The following is a 21,066-nucleotide window of genomic DNA, read 5'->3' as shown; positions in this document are numbered from 1 at the left end:
AAATATTTTAAATGTTTCAACATTTTAGATATTCCAATAGTTTGAATCAAATTACAAACTTTGTACGCGATTGGAATTAATAATAAATATTATCCTCTTAACAGTAGACAACCATTTACACAATACGTATACGTTGGTGCACAGAAGGTAAGCAAGTTATTAAGATTTTTCAGGGAACTATGTCAAATAAATGATGACAAAACATCATCACTTAGATAATTAACCTTTAAAGTAATGGGCTATAAATAATAAGCATTAGGTATGGCTGAAGGCTAATCATCTAAAATTTCGAAGGCAACTTCCAAATAATAGGAAATAAAAATATAAAACATAAGGTGCAGTGAATAATGGACTTGATAAAAAGGATATAGTCACAAAAATACACTTCCTTAGTTCCTTCGCCAAAAATTTTCAACAGTTCGTATCCACCCAAAACGTGGATAAACATTCAACACCACGACATCCAGGTGGCAGGACATCAAAATGCTTTAAGAGAAATTTAAAAAATAAAAATAAAAAGGGTTCAATACATCCTGCAAAGAAAACCTCAAAACACATCTAGCAATGATCGCCAAATTTAATCAACTTCCTCAATCTTAGGACCAGCACCGCTTGAAGCAGATGGTGGAACATCATCATCCATAGCACCAGCACCCATGTCAGGACCAGCTCCACCTTGATACATCTTTGCAATGATTGGGTTACAGATGCTCTCCAACTCCTTCATCTTGTCTTCAAACTCATCCGCCTCAGCAAGCTGGTTACTATCCAACCATTGAATGGAACCGTCAATTGCATCTTCAATCTTCTTCTTATCATCTGCAGTGAGCTTAGAAGCAATCTTTTCATCCTTGATGGTGTTCCTCATGTTGTATGCATAATTCTCAAGAGCATTCTTAGCATCAACCTTCTTTTTGTGTTCCTCATCCTCTGCCTTGTACTTCTCTGCCTCCTGAACCATCTTCTCAATCTCTTCCTTAGAGAGTCTTCCCTTGTCGTTGGTGATTGTGATCTTGTTCTTCTGGCCGGTGGTTTTATCCTCAGCAGAGACATTGAGGATACCATTGGCATCAATATCGAAGCAGACAGTGATCTGAGGAACACCCCTAGGTGCTGGAGGAATGCCAGAAAGTTCGAATTTTCCCAACAAGTTGTTATCCCTGGTTCTAGCTCTCTCACCCTCGTAAACTTGTATCAACACACCCGGTTGGTTGTCTGAGTAGGTTGAGAATACTTGCTCCTTCTTTGTTGGGATGGTCGTGTTCCTTGGAATGAGGACGGTCATGACACCACCGGCAGTTTCCAAACCAAGGGAAAGTGGAGTGACATCCAAAAGCAAGAGATCCTGAACCTTCTCGTTACCCTCACCACTCAAGATCGCAGCCTGAACAGCAGCACCATAAGCAACGGCCTCATCAGGGTTGATGCTCTTGCAGAGCTCCTTCCCATTGAAGAAGTCTTGCAAGAGTTGCTGAACCTTAGGGATCCTAGTAGAACCACCAACAAGGACAACGTCATGGACAGTGCTCTTGTCCATCTTTGCATCCCTCAAACACTTTTCAACAGGTTCCATACACTTCCTGAAGAGATCCATGTTGAGCTCCTCGAACCTAGCACGGGTAATGGTGGTGTAGAAGTCAACACCTTCATAGAGAGAATCAATCTCAATGGTGGTTTGTGCAGTTGATGAAAGGGTTCTCTTCGCCCTCTCACAAGCGGTTCTCAACCTCCTAAGTGCTCTGGGGTTACCAGAGATGTCCTTCTTGTGCTTTCTCTTGAACTCTTGAACAAAGTGGTTAACCATCCTGTTGTCAAAGTCTTCGCCTCCAAGGTGAGTGTCTCCAGCGGTGGCCTTAACTTCGAAGATACCCTCTTCAATGGTGAGAAGAGAGACATCAAAGGTACCACCACCAAGGTCAAAGATCAACACGTTCTTCTCACCGACGCTGGTGGCCTTCTTGTCAAGACCATAGGCAATGGCCGCAGCGGTAGGTTCATTGATAATACGCATAACATTGAGACCAGCAATGACTCCAGCGTCCTTTGTGGCCTGACGTTGGGAGTCATTGAAGTATGCAGGGACTGTGACAACAGCGTTCTTCACTGTAGAACCAAGATAAGCCTCGGCAATTTCACGCATCTTCATGAGGACCATGGAGGAAATCTCCTCAGCAGCGAACTGCTTGTCCTCACCCTTGTAGTTGACCTGAATCATGGGCTTGTCAGCAGGTCCGGCAATAACCTTGAATGGCCATAGCTTGATGTCGCTCTGAACAGAGGCATCGGTGAATCTTCTACCAATCAAACGCTTAGCATCTGCAACGCATTGAAATAACAGATAATAAGCAACAGAGACATAATAAAATGAATAAAACAATTACGAAAATGGATTCCCTAATATATTACATAACAATTACAGCAAAATTCATCGAGGTGATATTAAAAATTATACAAACATCCAACAATCTCAGATTCTCAGTTTTCTGTTAAATATTAATTCTACTTGAATTAATTCTACTTGAATATGGGTTGAATTTTGACGAATTATGTGGTTCAACTGGAAAGTCTAACACTAAGAATAATTTCATGCTTAACATATAATAACTCACCAAAACATATTAATCAGCTCAAGAACCAGAATAATCTGAAATATTAATCAAATAAAAGTACATTGTACTAGGAAGCATATCTCATTGGAAAACAAGTTATAAATAGTCAAGCATCTAACTTTTACAACTACAGATTAACTCATTAAATCACTTATGAACAGTTAATATGAGAGAGCATATAGATCTACGTAAGTTCGTACACAAATTCAGATCTAACATTGACGAAGAGAAAGAAACATAATTAACTAGACAATAAGCTAACAGATCCATATCAGCTGAGAAAACAGAACTTAGATCTTACCAAAAACAGTGTTGATAGGGTTCATGGCGACCTGATTCTTAGCGGCATCACCAATCAAACGCTCGGAATCAGTGAAAGCAACGTAGGAGGGAGTTGTCCTGTTCCCTTGGTCATTGGCGATGATCTCAACACGGTCATGCTGCCACACTCCGACGCAGGAGTACGTAGTTCCGAGATCGATTCCGATCGCAGGTCCGTCTCCCTTACCGGCCATCGTAGATTGACGAAGCTAGGAGAATGCGAGAGATCTGAAGACTAGGGTTTGTTATGTGAGGCGCGGCCACACAGAACAGAAATGAGAAAGAAGAGAGAATGTAAGTTCTTACAAAAATGAGAAAGAAGATTAGGGTTTTTACGTTCGTTATGGGGTTGGAGAGGAGAGTGCTTATATATGGGTTTGGGTTTTTGAATTTTCAATATATTTTTGGAATTCTAGAATGTTCTTTTAGCCGTTCCGTGTAGATGGGATTTTGCATATTTTGGGAGATGGCGTAGGAAGCTCTTTTCTTCTTCTCTGCTCTCTGGTTGGTTCCAGATGTTTCTTTTTCTGCTGACTCGGATTCACATTTCATTATTTTATTTTATTTTATTATTCCATCAATTTATCAGTACAAGACTACAAGGGCCGATAACTAATTTGAAATAAAATTAGGTTAAGATTCTTTCCTTTCTTAGTAATTTTTTTTTGTTACTGTATTTGCTTAATGTAATTTTGGCAGTCCTATTTTTTATTTGGAAAACAAACTTTTATATTTATGGTCCTATGTATTTTGATTATTAATTAGCATAAATAAATCATAGAGTATAAATTATAGGGATGATAAAAATATACTAAACTAAATATACACCCAAAATTCCTAGAGATTTACATTTTCTTTCATTTGAGTATGCGTTTTTTTTTTTTGGTAAAAACTTAGATGACATCGACTTTACGTGTAGTTGATATCTAAGAATCGTTAGATAAAAATTTAGTCAAATCAATCAAATAATCTAACGAAATATCAACTCCACGTAAAGTCGATTACACCTGAGTTTCCACTTTTTTTTTTTTATTAAAGATAGGGAGACTTGAATCCGCGACTTCTTAGGTGATTATAGAAAAATTATATCATTTGAACTATAATTCATTAGCTGAATATACATATTTTAAATATTGAAAAAATATTCATATCATATAACATATAAAATTTGATATTCTGAAACATGTCAGTAAGCATAATAATACTAAAATAAGTGTTATCATATTTTAGCATATATGGTGATGATCATAGGTAGTATTACGCATTCATATGTATATCTCTATTAGAATAATGAATAATTATAAGGAATAATTTATTTAATCAATATTAGATAAATTTATTATAAAATTATTTTTTTAACTTTTTTTGAAGAATTTATGGTTTTTAAGATTATGATTTAATATTTAAATTTATGATTTAAAATTTAAAATAAGTAAATAATTTCAAAAATTTTAAAAATAGTTTATTCCCTAATTTTAAAAATTTTAACTACTAAGCATCTGTAAGTATAGATCGATTTTGATGTAACAAACAAATAATATTATATTTCTTTTATTTGTAAGTGAGATTTTTAAAATAGTAAACGAAAAAGTTAATTATTTATCCCAATATCATAATTATAAAACATATTCAACGGTACGTAATGAATATAATTGGGTCTAACCCAATTAATAGAAAATAAAGATAAGTTTTAGATCTTAGATATAATATAAAAATAATATAAACAGAAGACAAGTGTTGTATTGAACAACTAACTAATTAATATGAGAAACGAAAAATGTCATAACACCTCTCTTTCTTCCTATATCATTCTTCTTCTCTTCTATCTGAATTCTCTCTTTTCTACTCCAATTTCTCTAAAGCCACTTACTATAATCAAAATCGTAAAGTTTACAAAGATAATACATTTACAACTCAACTCAACTACAGTAGTATCAATCTCAATGGTAGAGTTTAGAAGGTTAATCTACTTAGCCCCTTTACAATGCAATCCTCAACCATGGATTGGTATGCCTTCTGGTGTTGCTATGCTTCCTCTTCAACTCCTGAACAAAAAGTCATACCATTCTATTGCCAAAGTCCCCAATTGAGATAATAAGTTCATTGATATAATTGGCAAGAGTTAAGATAAGCTAATTGATGCAGAATGGACAACCTTAATTAATTGCATGAGCACTTTTGATTCTCTCAAGTGTTTCTCTATTTATGTAAGTCAACAATTATAGGCATGTAAAGAAGAATGTTAAATAACAAGCTAAGGTATTGATCAAGATGAATTAGACCCAACACAAATTACATTTCCTTTGTGATATAACCTTAAACTAATGATGAATTACAATCAGATGGTTCCCTATTTATAAATAGTAGATAACAGTGGCAGAGATATAATGTCCTTATCACTGCTTTTCAAAATTTACTTATTAAGACTATGGTTGCAACTACCAAAAATAAAATTTACATCATAATGTACCAAGCTTTGAAGTTTGATTAGCTAAACAATGTTACAGGCCAAACAATGACCACATATCTTAAAATTCTCGTGATATTTCTTATTTTGTTAAACTGTAGTTGCAAATAATGGCAACAACATGCAACACATATAACATGAATTACCATATATGGTTGAAAAAACAAAATTAACAAGCTGAAAACTCAAGATCTTCAAGGGAAAAAAAAAAAAAAAGAAAACGCCATTGCCAAGAATGGAACGATCGCAGTGGGATTCGAACCCACGACCTTTAGATCCGGAGTCTAACGCGATATCCACTCCGCTATGCGATCAAACATATGAACAATGGTACTACGAGCTTTTAAATTCTGATTCAATCGAAGCTACATCTCTGAGTTTGGCAAAATACAAATCGACATGCATAATCTTATTTTCAAACCTAACATTAATTAAAAACAAAAAGCAAGTGGATTATTACGAGATCATAATTGTTGTTATCGATATGAGAAACATCAACAAATGAGAGTAAACTGGAAACCGAAACCAAAACCAAAAAATGAAAAAAAATCTTATATATATATATAGAGAGAGAGAGAGAAAGAGAAAGATAGAAGAGTGAGGAAGTGAGTGTTTTTGTGATGGCGAACCTGATAGATTCAGATCAGAAAAATCCAAAGAATGCGATGTATGGTTCCTCGCTGCGGGTAACGGTGACAAACGCGAATTTGAGATCTGAATTTCTGAAAAGAACACACGTTCTCGCTGGAAACGAAAGACAAAGTAATGCGGGTTTTTGCACTGATTTGTGAAAGTTGTTTTCATTGTGGGCCCAAAATAAACGTGGCCCAAGTCCGCTTTCTCAACATGGGTTTGGAGTTTACTACGCGAGGGAAATGGATCCTCTCAATTGTCAAAAAAAATTAAAAGTGTAAAGTGTGATTTTTAATTATTTATTATTTTCTTTTTTATTTTTTTAGTCCTACTTATAAAATTAATAGTAAAAGATCATATTTTACTTTTACAATTATTAAAAAAAAACAAAGAAAATCCATTCTCCTACACGAGTTAGTTTAAAATTTTAAAAAAATAAAATAAAATATAAAAATTTATATTCAAATCAGTTTATAAATAAATTATTTTGTATTTAAAAAATTATTATAGAAGTATTTATTTTAAAATTATGTAATAAATAAGAATGATAAAATAATTTTTGAAAAATAAAAAAAGTCAATTTTTTTTTTAATTTTTCAAAAATTTTTAATCAATTTTTAAAAAGTTAAAAACATATCTAAAAAGTTATACTAAATATCATTAATATAATTTTTTATAAATAAAAAATTTTAAAAAATAATTTTTGAAACTTTTCAAACAAATCTTTAATAGTGTTTAGTGTTTAATTACCAAAACATAATGATCATATAGTCGAATTTTACAAGGTCTTCTTTTAAAAATAGAAGATAATAACAAAAGCTTTTTAAGTTTTTTGGATCCCAACAAGAAAAATATTTATTTTGATTTTTCAATGCTTTATTTTCACATCAGTGAATGCAAATGTTTATCTTTACAGTCTACCTTTTATGATCAATTGCCATTTCTCAAAACGAATATATAAAACCATGAGACAAAATTAATTTTATGAAAAGAAGATTCCAAAATTAATAACAATAATAATTTTTATATATATAATTTTGTTATCCATGGAACTCACAAAATTTTACCATTAATAATAAAACAAGATAAAATTATAGAATTAATGTGAACGAAAAATAACTTTTTAGTTACAAAACATCTAGATAGGTTATAGTATTATACTTTATCGGTTTATCCAAATCAAAAAGTAACGAGTTAAATAAAATTGCGTCTTATCTTAGTTAATATTAAAATATCACTTTTTCTGTTTTTCAATTAAGAGGTCGCGGGTTCGAGTCACATATCTTTTTAAATTTTAGCCAATGAATAATAGCTCAAATGGCATAGACTCTCCATATTCAATTAAGAGGTTGGGAGTTCGAGTCTCCTATCTTTCCAAATTTTTTAAGCGGGTTCGAGTCTCCTATCTTTCCAAATTTTGCTAAGAAGCAATAGCTCAAATGGCATAATCTCCACATACTCAATTAAGAGGATGCGGATTCGAGTCTCCATATCTTCGGTAAAAAAAATTAGTAAATTACAATCTAGAGTTTTTCAATAAGATCCGCCGCTGGTGATTTGGCTAGCAAACAAATTATTTTTAGCTGGTTATGCTCCTAAAGAAAATCGTAACCAAATTGAGGAGGTTCGTTTCGGTGATAGGATTTAAATAATTTGTGACCATTAAAAATTTTTTGTTTTCAATGTCTACTTGATGTATACACTTTGCTAGCAGACACTTGTCTTGATACATTTTATCTGGTCAACTATTTTTGGGATCATTTAATTTTAAATTACGGCAAATTATTCCACTGATAACCAATTAGATCATCCATCGGCATAATAATCAATTTAAATGGTTCAACTCATTTATTTATTTAAATAAAAATTTAAATTTTATTTTGTATATATAATAATATATTAGTTAATTAATAATTAATTTTTAGATAAAATTTAGATTTACAAAAAATTAATTTTAACATATTAAATTAAGAGATATTGTGAAAAAATTTGTTAATCTCGTCTATCTATCTATTTTTATTATATAAAAAATTAATATTAAATTAATGTGAAATTAGTCTATGTCATATAATTAAATTTTTTTTGTATAGTGTTAACTATTTTGAATATGTGACAATTATTAAAAAAAAAACTTTTTTATTATCATTGAAGCATGTCAATTATTTTGAATAAATGACAATCATTAAAAAAATTTCATGTGTTATGCATTTTTCTTTACAATAAAAAAAAAAAACATATTCTCTTAATCAATACTCTTAATTAATTAAATTTACTATATATCATTATGCATTTTAATCATAATAAAGTAACGGTTAATGTAATTAACAGTAAATTGTTATAATAATAATTTTCAATTACAAATAATCAAATACAATAATACTAATTTTATGCTTCGAGAGTTATATAACTTATTTTATAACTAATTATAAAATAAAAATTCATATTTTATTCTTTATTATCTAAAAAATATTGTATAAAAATTTATAATATTAATTTTTTATGTATATTGTGCGACTCTAAATCTAATTATTATTAATATAAAATACATAATTAAAGTCTATTTGATATGGACAAAATCAACATTTTCAAAGATTTGTCGACTTGCAATCTAATTTTCTTTTGCCACTCATCAAGTTGGCCACTATTATTTCTTAGTAAGGATGCCATCAACACTTAGTAATGACGTTATTCAAAATGCATCATAGAACAATATACGTATATTACATAAATTGTTTTATATTCTCATCAATTATTTGCAATATTTTAATTGCTTAGATATATATACAACAATGCGATAGAGATGTAATTCACTACTATTTGCATAACTTATTATTATTTTGATGTGGGGAACACACAGTTGTAATATTAGCCATGTCTACGTGGTTACACGTCCTTATGGCATTATATTTTGTTTTCGATTGATATGATAATATATAATATTTTGCGATAATACAAATTACGATCTTTCTTTAATGTTGTATATTATTTTGTAACGGTACAACTACGTACGTAGAGCCTTAATTAATTTAAAAATACTATTTGTATATTAAAATTAATTACTAAAATTAACTACTAATATATTTGTATATAAATATATATGTAATTTAATTTATTTTTAATGTGTATTTATATTTTAACATGTATTTTATATTGATGACTAATTTTGGTGGCTAATTTTAGTGTATATGTAGTATTACTCTAATTAATATTAATTAAAAAATATTAATCATCTAATATTTTTTTAGTAATTTTATTTGTATGTGTTATTCGTGTAATATTATCGCAATTTAATTGTATTATTAATTTATTATTATTACAAGTTTCACCGTCTGGTTGTCCTTTGCAAACATATTTTAATCTCGTGGTTGATAACTATTTATGCACTTTTTGATTTTTCTAATCTTCTCGTTACCGGTCCTTTTAGCACTTTTGGGCAAATATATCTATCTATGGTTAATTAGGTGTCATCTTCAATTAGTGACCTTATGAACTTTATTAATTTTACGATTTTACTAATTTTGTGGACTAATCATAGAAAGTATGTGAGCACTATTCCAATAATGGTGCCACAAGATACTTTTGTTTTTTTTTTTTTTGACAAAAAAGTTGATTACTTTTGAAGGAAAATGATTAATTAATAGCTGTGAGGGAAAATGTAATTTTTGAAAGAATTCCGTTAAAAAGACAATGAAAAATTTTGATAATGTGTATAATGGATTATAATATAAAGAAAAAAAAATCAAAGAGTTATTTTAACAAATTAACTATCTCAATCTTAATTTACCAAAAGAATTTATCCAAACACCTTATTTTTTTTCTCTTCTTAAACCGTCTGCTACCACATTCTCATCAATCATCCCACCACTCCGGTGTTAGAAGTTCCATCACCGGCCATCAAACAATCATCCATATAGTTATTAAAATAATCATCCGACTACCTAGTAAAATAACCATCCAACATTTGTTAAGTGTTGTTCCGGGGTTTACCTGAAACCGGATGATTGGACTCTGAAGTGAAAGCCCAAACACGGAAGGACGGTGGTCTCCGACTTGTTCATGCTTGGGAGCCGCCGTCCGAGTTGTGCGTATGTGTTTGAATAGGTGGGGGTGGTACCTACAAGACAATTCGATATCTAAATTAGCAAGGGGCCGGGTTAAGCAGGTTTAGAGTATTGGGGTCCCTGTTTACCTGAGTGTGTTAGTGTATTTATAACGGATGAACCAATAACTACCGTTGAAGTAATTCCACTTCTGATGGTGGATAACCTTTCCTTTATCTTAGGGTTGTTGAGATCTCTCTTCTAGAAGTGGATGCGAGATTTAAGGAGGCAGTTACTCACTTGGATAAGTGTTGGTTACTTGCCTACGTCGAGCCCGACCTCTTGGAGGAGGTCGGACGAGCGTTAGAGGCTAATCTTCTAGATTGAGCCTATTAACTTGATCGAGCATGGCTTGTGTTTTGGGGCAGGGTATGAACAAGTGTATATAATTAAACTGAATCAAACAAAATAACCATCTAATTAAGAATTAAAATAACCATCTACATACCTAGTGAATTGAACATCCAACATCTAAATTCATGAAATAAAGCACTCGCCTTCTTAATATCTTCAACACTGGGCTGCGCGACGGGGCTTCCTATTCTTGGATTTCCTGCCACAGTGTGCCAACGGGGACTTCAGCCGTGCCCGCTGCGGCAAGATCCAGGGGGTGCAGCATTGAACAATTGCCGGTTACACGGTAACCGAATGTGGCTGCGGCGACGAGAAAGAAAGGAAGGCCTGCGGAGGGATTTGATCCTCTTTGGTCAACCTGAACCTTTTTTTGTGCGCGACAGGGAAGAAAGGAAGGCATGTAGAGGGATTCGATGTTGTTTGGTCGGCTTGAACCACCTTTGTGCGCGACGGGGATGCTCCGACCGCGATGAGCAGGGCGGCGTCGAATCGTGGTCTGGGCGGCGGTGGCATTTGTTGTTAACCGGTGAGAATGGAAAACAATGACCGTGAAAGACGTGAAATCATATGCAGAGAGCGGGAGGGTGGTGGTCTCAATGTGACACTGAGACAAATTCTAATTTCTGTTTGAATTCAAAAAGAGTATTTATTATATGATCTAAATATTCTTTTTACTTTTATTATATACACTAAAATTATTGTCTTCCTATATTTTTTCTTTTTAAAATACACTAAAGTAAGTTATTCAGGGTTATAGTGTGTTTAGTTTGTGTTTTTATTTTTTATTTTTATTTTTAGTTTTTTTTTGTTTTTTAAATTTTATAAAAAAATGAAAACAGTAAAATTTTGTTTTTATTTTTCATTTTTCTTATAAAATTAAAAAGATATTAAAAATAAACCAGAAAATAAAAATACCAACCACAGTTTTGTTACTTGTTCAATTAGTTGTGACCCCTCTATTTTCTTAACCTTGATTTGATAATAATTTCCAACAAAACTTAATTATTATTTAATTAAACACTTAATACAGGCATGTATAAAGTCAATTATGTTTATTTAAATAAATATGACACAATGAACAAACTGAATTCATTAAACTATTTTAATTAGTTGTTACTCACTAATTAAGACAATAACTAGATAGAAATTAAAATGAGTCACGTGGTGATTTCATTTGATTACACTTTCGTCTTTGACTCATATGATGCACCATCCACCGCACATGGTTCGATCAAAAAGGTTTATAAAAAATATAATATAAATAAAAAATAAATATCAACATCGTATAGAAATGAAAACGTGGGCCCACATATAAAGTAGGTCCATGAGATTTGATATATGACATGAAAGGTTTTTGGACCCATTGTATCAAGTATCAACCACTGTCTGTCGTCCCCACCAAGTGCCAAATCTTCACTCCACCAATAAAATTCGCCAACAAAAGCAGAGGTGTGTAAGTGGTTAAATTTATCCAATGAATACCAAAGATCATCATCAAAATACTCTTTTTATTTAACCAACTTTAGTTGATTGAACAGTCGTTTAAGAATAATAATAATACTATCCAAACTCATAAATACTCACTCCATCTTTATTTGTTCAGGACGAATTTTTAGCTATGCGGGATCTTAGACAAGTTGGATCGAAGTCGGGCCAGGTTTAGGCTATACCTGACCGTACATGTTCCAGTAATATATATACCATGTATAATTGAATAAAAGTCATGATATTTTTATGGAGAAAGACATGTTAATTTTTTTGGTGAAATTACATATTTTTTATATGTTTTTTTTTGTACTTTTTTTTTCAATGTTTTAATATTTTTCTTGTCTCATGACTCTTATAGATTAACTTATTCACTACTTACTTATTTTCATAAAAAAAATAACATATTTTTTTGTAGAGGTGGCAAAACGGGTCGAACCCGTCGGACCGATCTTCTAAATCCGCTAAAAAAGGCGGGTTGAGTTAGGATTTGGAGCCCGCCAAACCCGCACCGCCAAACCCGCACCGCCAAATTGGCGGGTTTTGGCGGAGTCGGGCGGGCCGGTTCGCCAGCCCGAAGATTTTTATTTTTCTTTTTTTTTATTAAATAAAATAGTGATTACTATTATAAAATTAATAATTATAGAATTTTTAAACACTTTTTTTTCATTTTTTGTTTTTATTCTTTTTTTTAGTTATTAACTTTATTTATTTTATTTTACAATTTCGTATATATGCTCAAATTATGTGACTTATTTTTAAAATAAAGATATTCTATTGATAAATATTATTTTGAACAATTTTATTGAAGTTAAAAATTAAAAAAAAATAATAAAAAAATTATATTATAATTTGACTATTTTTTATTTGTATTTAATTTTTTAATTATTATTTTTTGGTTAATTTTAATGAATTTTATTTAAAAAAAAAAGAAGCGGGCTAGCCCGCCAACCTGCCAATCCGCCATAAAGCGGGACGGGCTTGCATTTTGAACCAATTTTAGTTGGCGGGGCGGACCGGTCCGCCCTGTTTATGGGGCGGGTCTAGGCGGGACAGGACGGGTTGGGGCGGGTCGGCCCGCGTTGCCACCCCTAATTTTTCGTCACTTTTTAATAATTTCATCTTTTCGCACTTTGTCACTTTTCAGCAATTTTCTGATATTTCACCATCTTTTCAGCAGGTTTATGGTATTTCGCCATATTTTTAGTATTTTTTGGCAGTTGGACACTCTTGCGGCTACCAACTACAAAAAAACTACTGAAAATATGACAAACTGCTAGAAAATTGCTGAAAAGTGACAAAATGTGAAAAGACGGCAAACTATCGGAAAGTGACAAAAAACATATAATTTTTTCATGAGAATAAATAAATAGTGAATTTATGAGCTAATCGGTGAGGTGAGAAAGTATTAAAATATTAACAAAAAAGAAGGAAAAAAAATGGCACGAAAGAAAAATATAAAACATACGATAATTTCAACCGAAGAAAAATAGCCTATTCTCCTTAAGGAAGGTATTATGACTCATACCATGTTAGAAAAAGTAAGAATAATAAAAAAAATTGTGTGTATTTAAATTGTATAGAATAATATAATATAAAAAAGTATTTATAAATGTTAAGAGAATTAAAATAATAAAAACGTGATATTTTATAATAAATATTGAGATATACTAATAATCCTAATTAATTTAATTATACATTTATACTCTAATATATACATATATTTGTCCACTCCTACCATTCCTCTCTTATCAATCTCTCCATCTGACCCACTCCACAATAAAATGTTTTACAATCACTTTTTTTTCTTATATATTCATTTTTTATTTTATTTAAATATATTTTTTATATATGACCACTAATCCATTTTAGTATTTTTATTTATTTCTGCCACACTTAACATAAGATAAACTAGAATTGCATTTTACGTAATTAATTTCAAAAAATACATACAAATATGATATTTATTTAAAAATAAAATCCTCAGAACAGTGTCGGCTAAAAATATTTAACAGAAGGAAGAGAAAACACCGATAAATTCGTTCATTAATGTGTGTTGCATTTCATAGTTGTCCTGTCCTATATTTTCTCTCTCTCTCTCACCAACCAACCAACACAAACATCATTCGTTGGAGCCACCATTGCCAGCTCCGGCAATGCTCTTGCATACGGTGGTGCAGCGCTGAACCTTCTCGAAACCCTCTCGTAAAGGAGAGGCTTCATATCTTCAGCCGCCATGGGAATACCTTGGGATGACGTCGTTGTAATCCAGCATGGAAAAGACAAAAATGACCCCACCGTCGTCACCGTCAATTGCCCCGACAAGGCTGGCCTCGGTTGTGATCTCTGTAGAATCACCCTTGAGTTTGGTCTCCGTATCAAAAAAGCTGGTAACTAAGAAATTTTTCCTATAAAAAAAATCAGAATTTTATCCATTTTGGACTCAATTTTGGTTTTTTTTTTTTTTTCCATCTTCAGATTTTTGTTTGTGCTTGCTAATGTTTGGTTAATTTAAATGATTTAGTTTTTTTTTTCCTTTTCATATTTTGAATAAGGTTTTTAGATTTAAGTCTCTTAGGAGGGGAAAGAAACTAACTATGGATGTGCTATATACTCCAAAATAAACCAACCATACTCAAACCCTATTGGTTTTACATTTTTTCATGTTTTAATTGAAAATTTTGATCTTTGATGATGACCCATTTTTTTGAATGGCGGCTTTTGCTGGAAAAAGCTTTTCTTTCTGTTTTGTTATGAAAATGGGAGACTGTGCAGCCGCATATTCCTGTGTTTGGAAAGTTGGAATTGGTTAATTCTTTTGGGTTATTTGGAGCTTTTTTTCATCATGTGAATTGTATCTGGATGGTGATGTAGATATTTCAACGGATGGAAGGTGGTGCTACATAGTGTTTTGGGTTGTTCCAAATCCATCATCACTCACAGTAGATTGGGGAAGCTTGAAGACAAGGCTCCTTTCGGCTTGCCCTTCATGCTTGTTGACTTATCACTTGAATCAACAGCTTACTACTAGTCCTTCGCCGCCGCCAATTTACTTGTTGAAGGTTTGGTTAATCGATCAGAAAGGATTACTACATGGTAACTACTAACTAGTGATGTTAGCACTGCATTTGGTCTGTCTTTTTTGCTCCTCATGCAAAAACATATTTTGACACTGTTGTTTGCTACTTGCAGATATCAATGAAATCCTATGCAACCTTGAACTTCTTATTCAGAGAGTCAAAGTGATGCCAACCCCAGATGGCAGGGCTTTGGACATGTTCTTTATCAATGATGGAATGTGAGTATAAGATTCATGTTCATAAGATTTTATTTTAAATATCTTGCATATGATTGAAGATCTTGATTTAGTACTTTATTTGGAATTGACAAACAGCATAAGATGATTCAGTCCTAGGCTAGCTTTAACATATTTTGATTTTAGTGATTTTTTGCTCTCAAGTTCTTCGGATTAGTTCAAATCTGTTCAATAGGTTCTGCAATTTTTCTGCCCTTCATGACTATGAAATATGCTTAGAAGTTTTCAGCAGCAGCTGTTAATTGAGCTTCGACTTTTGTGATAAGAAAAATTACAATGTCACAAATTACATACATGCATGTTGATCGTCACCGATTCATTGCTCTGCCGTCGTAGTTTTTGCATGTACTATATATAAATTAATGTTTTAATTCAATTCTTGTAATGGTTGTCGTAAATAATAAAAGTTTTCATGCATCTTGTGTCCACTGCTGCATTTTTGTTTGGTAGGTAAAAGTTGTAATTTATGTATCTTATGTGAAAAATCAGGGAGTTGCTTCACACAAAAAAGAGACAAGATTACGTATGCGAGTTTCTGAAGGATGCTCTAGGAGACAGATGTATCTCCACTGAACTTCAGTTGGCCGGGCCTGAATACGGACAGCTTCAAGGGATCTCTTCTCTTCCTCCAGCATTTGCCGAAGAATTATTTAGTTCAGAGCTATTAGACAAGGGCTCTTTGCATCCTCTCAGCCAAGATATGGCACCATTGAAGAAGCCGACTGTTATGGTGGATAATTCACTGAGCCCGGCTCATACCTTGCTTCAGATAGAGTGTGTTGATCAGAAGGGATTGTGTTATGACATTATGAGGATTTCTAAGGACTCTGATATTAAGGTATCTTCTTTTGAGTTACCATTAAATGATTCAAAACAAATATTCCATAATGCTAAGGAAATATAAATAACTCGAATGAATTTAGTTCAACATACATGCATGCATTTTCCGCATACCATTTACCACCAGATGTCTAGTTACATGAAGTCTCGTTTGAAATTTGATTATTTATACTTGTTCTTCCTTTTTGGATCAGGTTGCTCATGGTCGATTCTCTTCAAGCGCAAAAGGCTTCCGAAGCATTGACTTACTGGTCCAGCAAAAAGATGGCAAAAAGATCATAGATCCTGAAAGTCAGAAAACTCTATGTTCTTGCTTAAAAGAAGAGATGCTTCATCCATTGCGGGTAATCATAGTGAACCGTGGACCAGACACAGAACTACTGGTTGCAAATCCAGTAGAGCTGTCTGGAAAGGGAAGGCCGCGAGTATTCTATGATGTTACGCTCACTTTAAAAGCGTTGGGAGTAATGATTTTCTCGGTGAGATTTTCAATCTAAAGCTTGTCATGAAAATTTAGAAATCCTTTGAATAAGTTTTGTTGCAATTCCTAAGTAAAAACCATAACAACAAAGTCTTATCCTACCTAATGGGATTGATTACATGGATCACATGTCATAGTATCCTTTTGTAAATTATATCTATATTCAAACATTCTCTTAAGTATTTCTCTTTCCGGAAAATCTTATTGTAGGCTGAAATTGTGAGACATTCGACACAAGAACGCCAGTGGGAAGTCTACCGGTTTTTGTTGGACGAAAGCCGTGACTTTCCATTGACGAGCAGCAAAGCAAGAAGCCAGATTGTGGACAAAGTGAGAAGAACGTTGATGGGATGGTAAATTTGGTTTTGGGTTTGTTCCTTTTTCATATGAGAGGAGCACTATGTGTGTGTATTTAAATAGCTTTCTTTAAACTTGGTTTCTCCTCTAAATTTGGTTTAGGAAGCTTAACAACTATCATATGATTTTAGCATTTGTATATGTATCATTTTTTATTTGGTTTTAGTAATATTTTTTTGTACATTGTGTGTGTTGGGGGTGTTTTTATTTTTTTTTTGTTGAGCTTCTAATATAGTAATATTTCATTGAGGCTTGATCATAGAATGTGGTCGAAAATATGGTTGGTCCGAGATTAAATGAGCTGGAATTTTGGCCTCTTCAAATTAGAGGGGCCAATTCTTGGGGTCTTACAATAAGGGCTTTCCTGTGTCTCATTGTTTCTTACATTTTTAGTCCTTTTTATTGGAGTTCTTAATAGAGGTGGAATTTTTTATAATTGTTCTTAAAACCCGGATTGCTATTTTATTTTGAGAGTCAATCAAATTGCCAAATACAAATGCCATCTATCTTGTAGTAAATATTCAAATTAATTTCAAAGAATTTTAAATCAGATATGTCGATTTCCAATAAATTTGTATTTTCTAGAAATACTCAGAAATTATTGCCATCGAACAAATTTATCTTTTTATCATTTTGAATGAGATTAATTTGTTTTATATTAGTATTTTTTGGATTAATTATTTTATAAAATTTATTAGAAATATATTTATCTAATACGTATATTAAAATTTTGATTTAAAATAAAAAATTAATTTTTTTTTTACTAAAGATATAAGACTCGAACTCGTAACCTCTTAATTGAGTATGGAAAGACTATGCGATTTGAGTGAGTTATTACTCATTGGCTTTTGAAAAGATAGGAGACTCGAATCCGCAACCTCTTAAAGATTTATAAAATTTTTTTTTAATAAAATTAAAGTGTTCAATCTAAATTCTTGGACTACTATACTAATTAATTAATTATCTAACCTAGGCTAAAGGAAGTGGTATCCAAATTCTAAAGTCAGCCGTATGAGTCACTGGCGGCTGATATTCAATTTATTTTAAGAGTATAATTATTATTATAACAACACTCGTAAATAAAATTAAAATAAAATCATGTAGGCAATCAAAATAAAACTCTTCATAAATTTAAAATTAATTTACACAATGAAACATAACAATATATATTGACAGGATCAAAGTTTAAAGGGTAAGGTAGTTACGTAGCTTCCGAAAACAATGTGCACCTTAGAAAAACGAGGCAACATTTTCATCCTAACACTCACCGGCGACGACCAGCACCGCCTCAACCCCACCCTCCTCTCCGCCATCCAATCCGCCCTCAGCCGAATCCGCCAAGAGGTCACCACTTCAGCCGGCTCCGCCACCTCCTCCGCCCTGATCACCACCGCCCACGGCAAATTCTTTTCCAATGGCTACGATCTAGATTGGGCTCGTATCCCGGCCCAAGCCCAGGCCCAAAGAGACCGAATGATACTCGTTGACACCATGCTCCGATCCGTTGTAAAAGACCTTCTCACACTCCCGATGCCGACGATCGCCGCTGTCACCGGCCACGCCTCCGCCGCGGGATTTACCTTAGCGCTCAGCCACGATTACGTTCTTATGCGAAGCGACAGAGGATTTCTCTACATGAGCGAGCTCGACATAAACCTCGTGATTCCACGGTGGTTCGTGGCGATCGTGAACGCAAAGGTAGGGTCGCCGGCGGCGAGGAGGGAGGTGGTTATGAAGGCGGCAAAGCTGACGGCTAAGGATGCGGTGAGGTTGGGAGTTGTGGAATCAGCTCACGGCAGCGCCGCCGAGACGGTGGAGGCGGCGGTGGAGCTGGCGCAGGGGTTAGTGAAGAGAGGATGGGATGGACACGTGTACGCTGCTAATAGGAAGAACTTTCTAAGTGATCTGATACGGTGCGTTGAAGACACAAGTGAAAACAACGACATAAAAACTGGGTCGCGGCTCTAGAAATTTGTTATTAGGCTTTGTTTTGGGCCAATAAAATTTTTTTGGGCTTGAATAGCCCATTGGTTGTGTAATAGTTGGGCTTGTTTGTAAACTATAGCTATTTGGGTTTACTTGGAAGTCCATTATATTCGGTGTGTAAGCGTAAATGTTTGTTGTAGAATAGTGAATGCTATTTTAAATTTAGTTGTTCGATGACCATGTTGGAGTTGGTCTAGTGGTTAGTTTATTAGTCTGTTTAAATAAGTGTCGAGAGTTTGAATTTCGTCTTGTGCATGCATTAACCCATTGGTCAGCGATAAATCCTTAAATGGAGCTTCGATCCGTGAGTCAAGAAATACCGTGAGCATAAAAAAAAATTGTTCGATTGTGAACTTTAAAGTTTGTTATTTTCACCTTGCACTCAATCATGAGAATCTGAATAAATATTGATTTTCACATTATCATACTCAGAATTGTAATTTGTAACTATTGGCTATGATATTTCATGCCTTTTGAAATGAGTTTGATTTGTATTGAATGTGTTTATACAAGCATCTGATCATATATATATTAAACATTAAATAGTTTATTGTTACATTACTAAAAATAATTAGTTTAACCGTTTGTTATTTTAAAATTATATGAAAATAAACATCTAATCAAACTAATATAATATGACTAGTGAAAAGATATAATGTGCCTAAACGTGTTGTATTTGTAGTTTGATAATATATTATTGGACATAAATTTTGTGTTTCCTGCGCTGTAAAATGTTTTTGTGGTACAAACAACTCGTAAGATTTTGTGTCCAAGGGTGTAAATGTTTTTGTTGTTCTGGGCTTCTAGCCCCTTTATATCACCAAAAAAAAAAAACGTGTAAGATTTTGTTAATGTCTGGTCTGTGGTCTCTACATCAATTAGTCAATGGTTATTGGTTAAGCACTTACACGTTTTCGTAGCAGAATTTGTTTTGTCCTGTCCATAACCCATGTCTTCTTATTCTTCCTATTCCTTTCTTATTTTCTTAGGTAGCGTTTGGTGCAGAGACAAAGATTGAGAGAGAGATTGAGACTTAAAAACATAGATTAAAAGACAGAAATTGAAATAAATTTTAATATTTTGTTTGGTATAAAGTGGGAGACAGAAATTGAAACAAGAATGAAGCTATAATTTAATTTGCACAAAAGGTAAAATTGAAATGAGGGTATTTTAGGTATAAAATGTTATTAAAGTTTCAGTCTTCGTCTCTAAAAATTTCAGTCCGCTGTGTTCCCACATTTTGGAGGTACTGAAATACTGAAATTTTGGGAACAGAGATAAAAATTTTAGTACTAGTCTCTAAGCCAACAAACATAATACTGAATCTCAGTTTTTCGGTCTCTGTATCTTAAAACAAACACTACCTTATAGTATTGTCCCTACTGTTACTAAACTCATTTCCATCAATGTGAACGTGTTAATGAAAAGTCAACGAAAATTCATTTACCTTGAAATTCCTTCAATTGACTGACCTAAAAAGCAAAAGTCTTCAATCATGGAAAATAAAGAGAACTCTGTTCAGTCCTTGACTCCTTGGTATCTTCCTTGTTCCTTTAGTAATTGGAATCAAAGAAGAGATTAAAATAACAAGAAAACTAACTAAGCTCTTTTTCTTTTGAACATCAAAACATGATTGTATCGCTAAATGTTTGGTAGCAGCATTAGTCATACATAGTTAATATTTGTTGACCTATTAATATGTATTAAACACTAACCATTTCTGTGTATAAAGAGGAGAAAAAAAAAGAAACCATATATCCAAATAATTCGGACTCCCATTGACAAATTCCATTCAAGGAAACCCCATTTTCCGAAGATTTATTCCTCATAAGTAAATAAATAAAATTTAATTCGATCATGTATTTAATAAAATTAACACTAAAGGATATAAACATATGCGGCAACTAGAAAAAAAATTAACAATTAATTATCTTACTTAATTTGTTTCATTATATTTTCTAGTTGGAAATGTTTATGATTTACTAGTATTCACCGATGATCCAATACTCAAAAAAGAACGAGAAATTAAGCATGCATGCATATAAGCGAAAGAAAAGGTAAGTTAACCCTAATTAATTAGCTTTGTTTTTATTATTATTAATGTTACTATTATTACG

At 32.7% G+C, this 21,066-nt stretch overlaps 3 protein-coding genes, 1 long non-coding RNA gene and 1 other non-coding gene across 5 annotated transcripts; 2 read left to right on the top strand and 3 right to left on the bottom strand.

Moving 5' to 3' along the window:
• Positions 1 to 368: 368 nt before the first annotated feature.
• On the bottom strand, positions 369 to 4,073 carry LOC112744871 (heat shock cognate 70 kDa protein 2-like). The gene is made up of 2 exons (XM_072234140.1): positions 2,911 to 4,073; positions 369 to 2,316 (listed from the first exon to the last, which is right to left on the bottom strand). The coding sequence occupies exons 1-2, from the start codon at positions 3,122 to 3,124 to the stop codon at positions 578 to 580; spliced, it is 1,953 nt and encodes a 650-aa protein (XP_072090241.1). The 5' UTR covers positions 3,125 to 4,073; the 3' UTR covers positions 369 to 577.
• A 535-nt stretch (positions 4,074 to 4,608) lies between these two features.
• On the bottom strand, positions 4,609 to 6,166 carry LOC112744876 (uncharacterized). The gene is made up of 2 exons (XR_011880656.1): positions 6,027 to 6,166; positions 4,609 to 5,818 (listed from the first exon to the last, which is right to left on the bottom strand). It is a non-coding gene; the product is annotated as an uncharacterized lncRNA (long non-coding RNA).
• Positions 5,639 to 5,711, bottom strand: TRNAR-CCG (transfer RNA arginine (anticodon CCG)). The gene has a single exon. It is a non-coding gene; the product is annotated as a tRNA-Arg (tRNA).
• A 7,542-nt stretch (positions 6,167 to 13,708) lies between the features above and the next one.
• Positions 13,709 to 17,146, top strand: LOC112744872 (ACT domain-containing protein ACR9-like). Its single transcript, XM_072234138.1, has 6 exons — positions 13,709 to 14,359; positions 14,844 to 15,065; positions 15,162 to 15,267; positions 15,775 to 16,123; positions 16,320 to 16,604; positions 16,817 to 17,146. Exons 1-6 carry the CDS (start codon positions 14,206 to 14,208, stop codon positions 16,961 to 16,963), a joined length of 1,263 nt encoding a protein of 420 aa, XP_072090239.1. The 5' UTR covers positions 13,709 to 14,205; the 3' UTR covers positions 16,964 to 17,146.
• A 603-nt stretch (positions 17,147 to 17,749) lies between these two features.
• On the top strand, positions 17,750 to 19,376 carry LOC112744875 (enoyl-CoA delta isomerase 1, peroxisomal-like). Its single transcript, XM_072234139.1, has one exon. The coding sequence runs from the start codon at positions 18,185 to 18,187 to the stop codon at positions 18,929 to 18,931; it is 747 nt and encodes a 248-aa protein (XP_072090240.1). The 5' UTR covers positions 17,750 to 18,184; the 3' UTR covers positions 18,932 to 19,376.
• Positions 19,377 to 21,066: the final 1,690 nt, after the last annotated feature.

Source organism: Arachis hypogaea, chromosome 4 (assembly GCF_003086295.3).
Source record: "Arachis hypogaea cultivar Tifrunner chromosome 4, arahy.Tifrunner.gnm2.J5K5, whole genome shotgun sequence".
Classification (NCBI taxonomy): domain Eukaryota; kingdom Viridiplantae; phylum Streptophyta; class Magnoliopsida; order Fabales; family Fabaceae; genus Arachis; species Arachis hypogaea.
The sequence above is the reverse complement of the archived record's forward strand: the minus strand, read 5'-3'. Positions and strand labels throughout refer to the sequence as shown.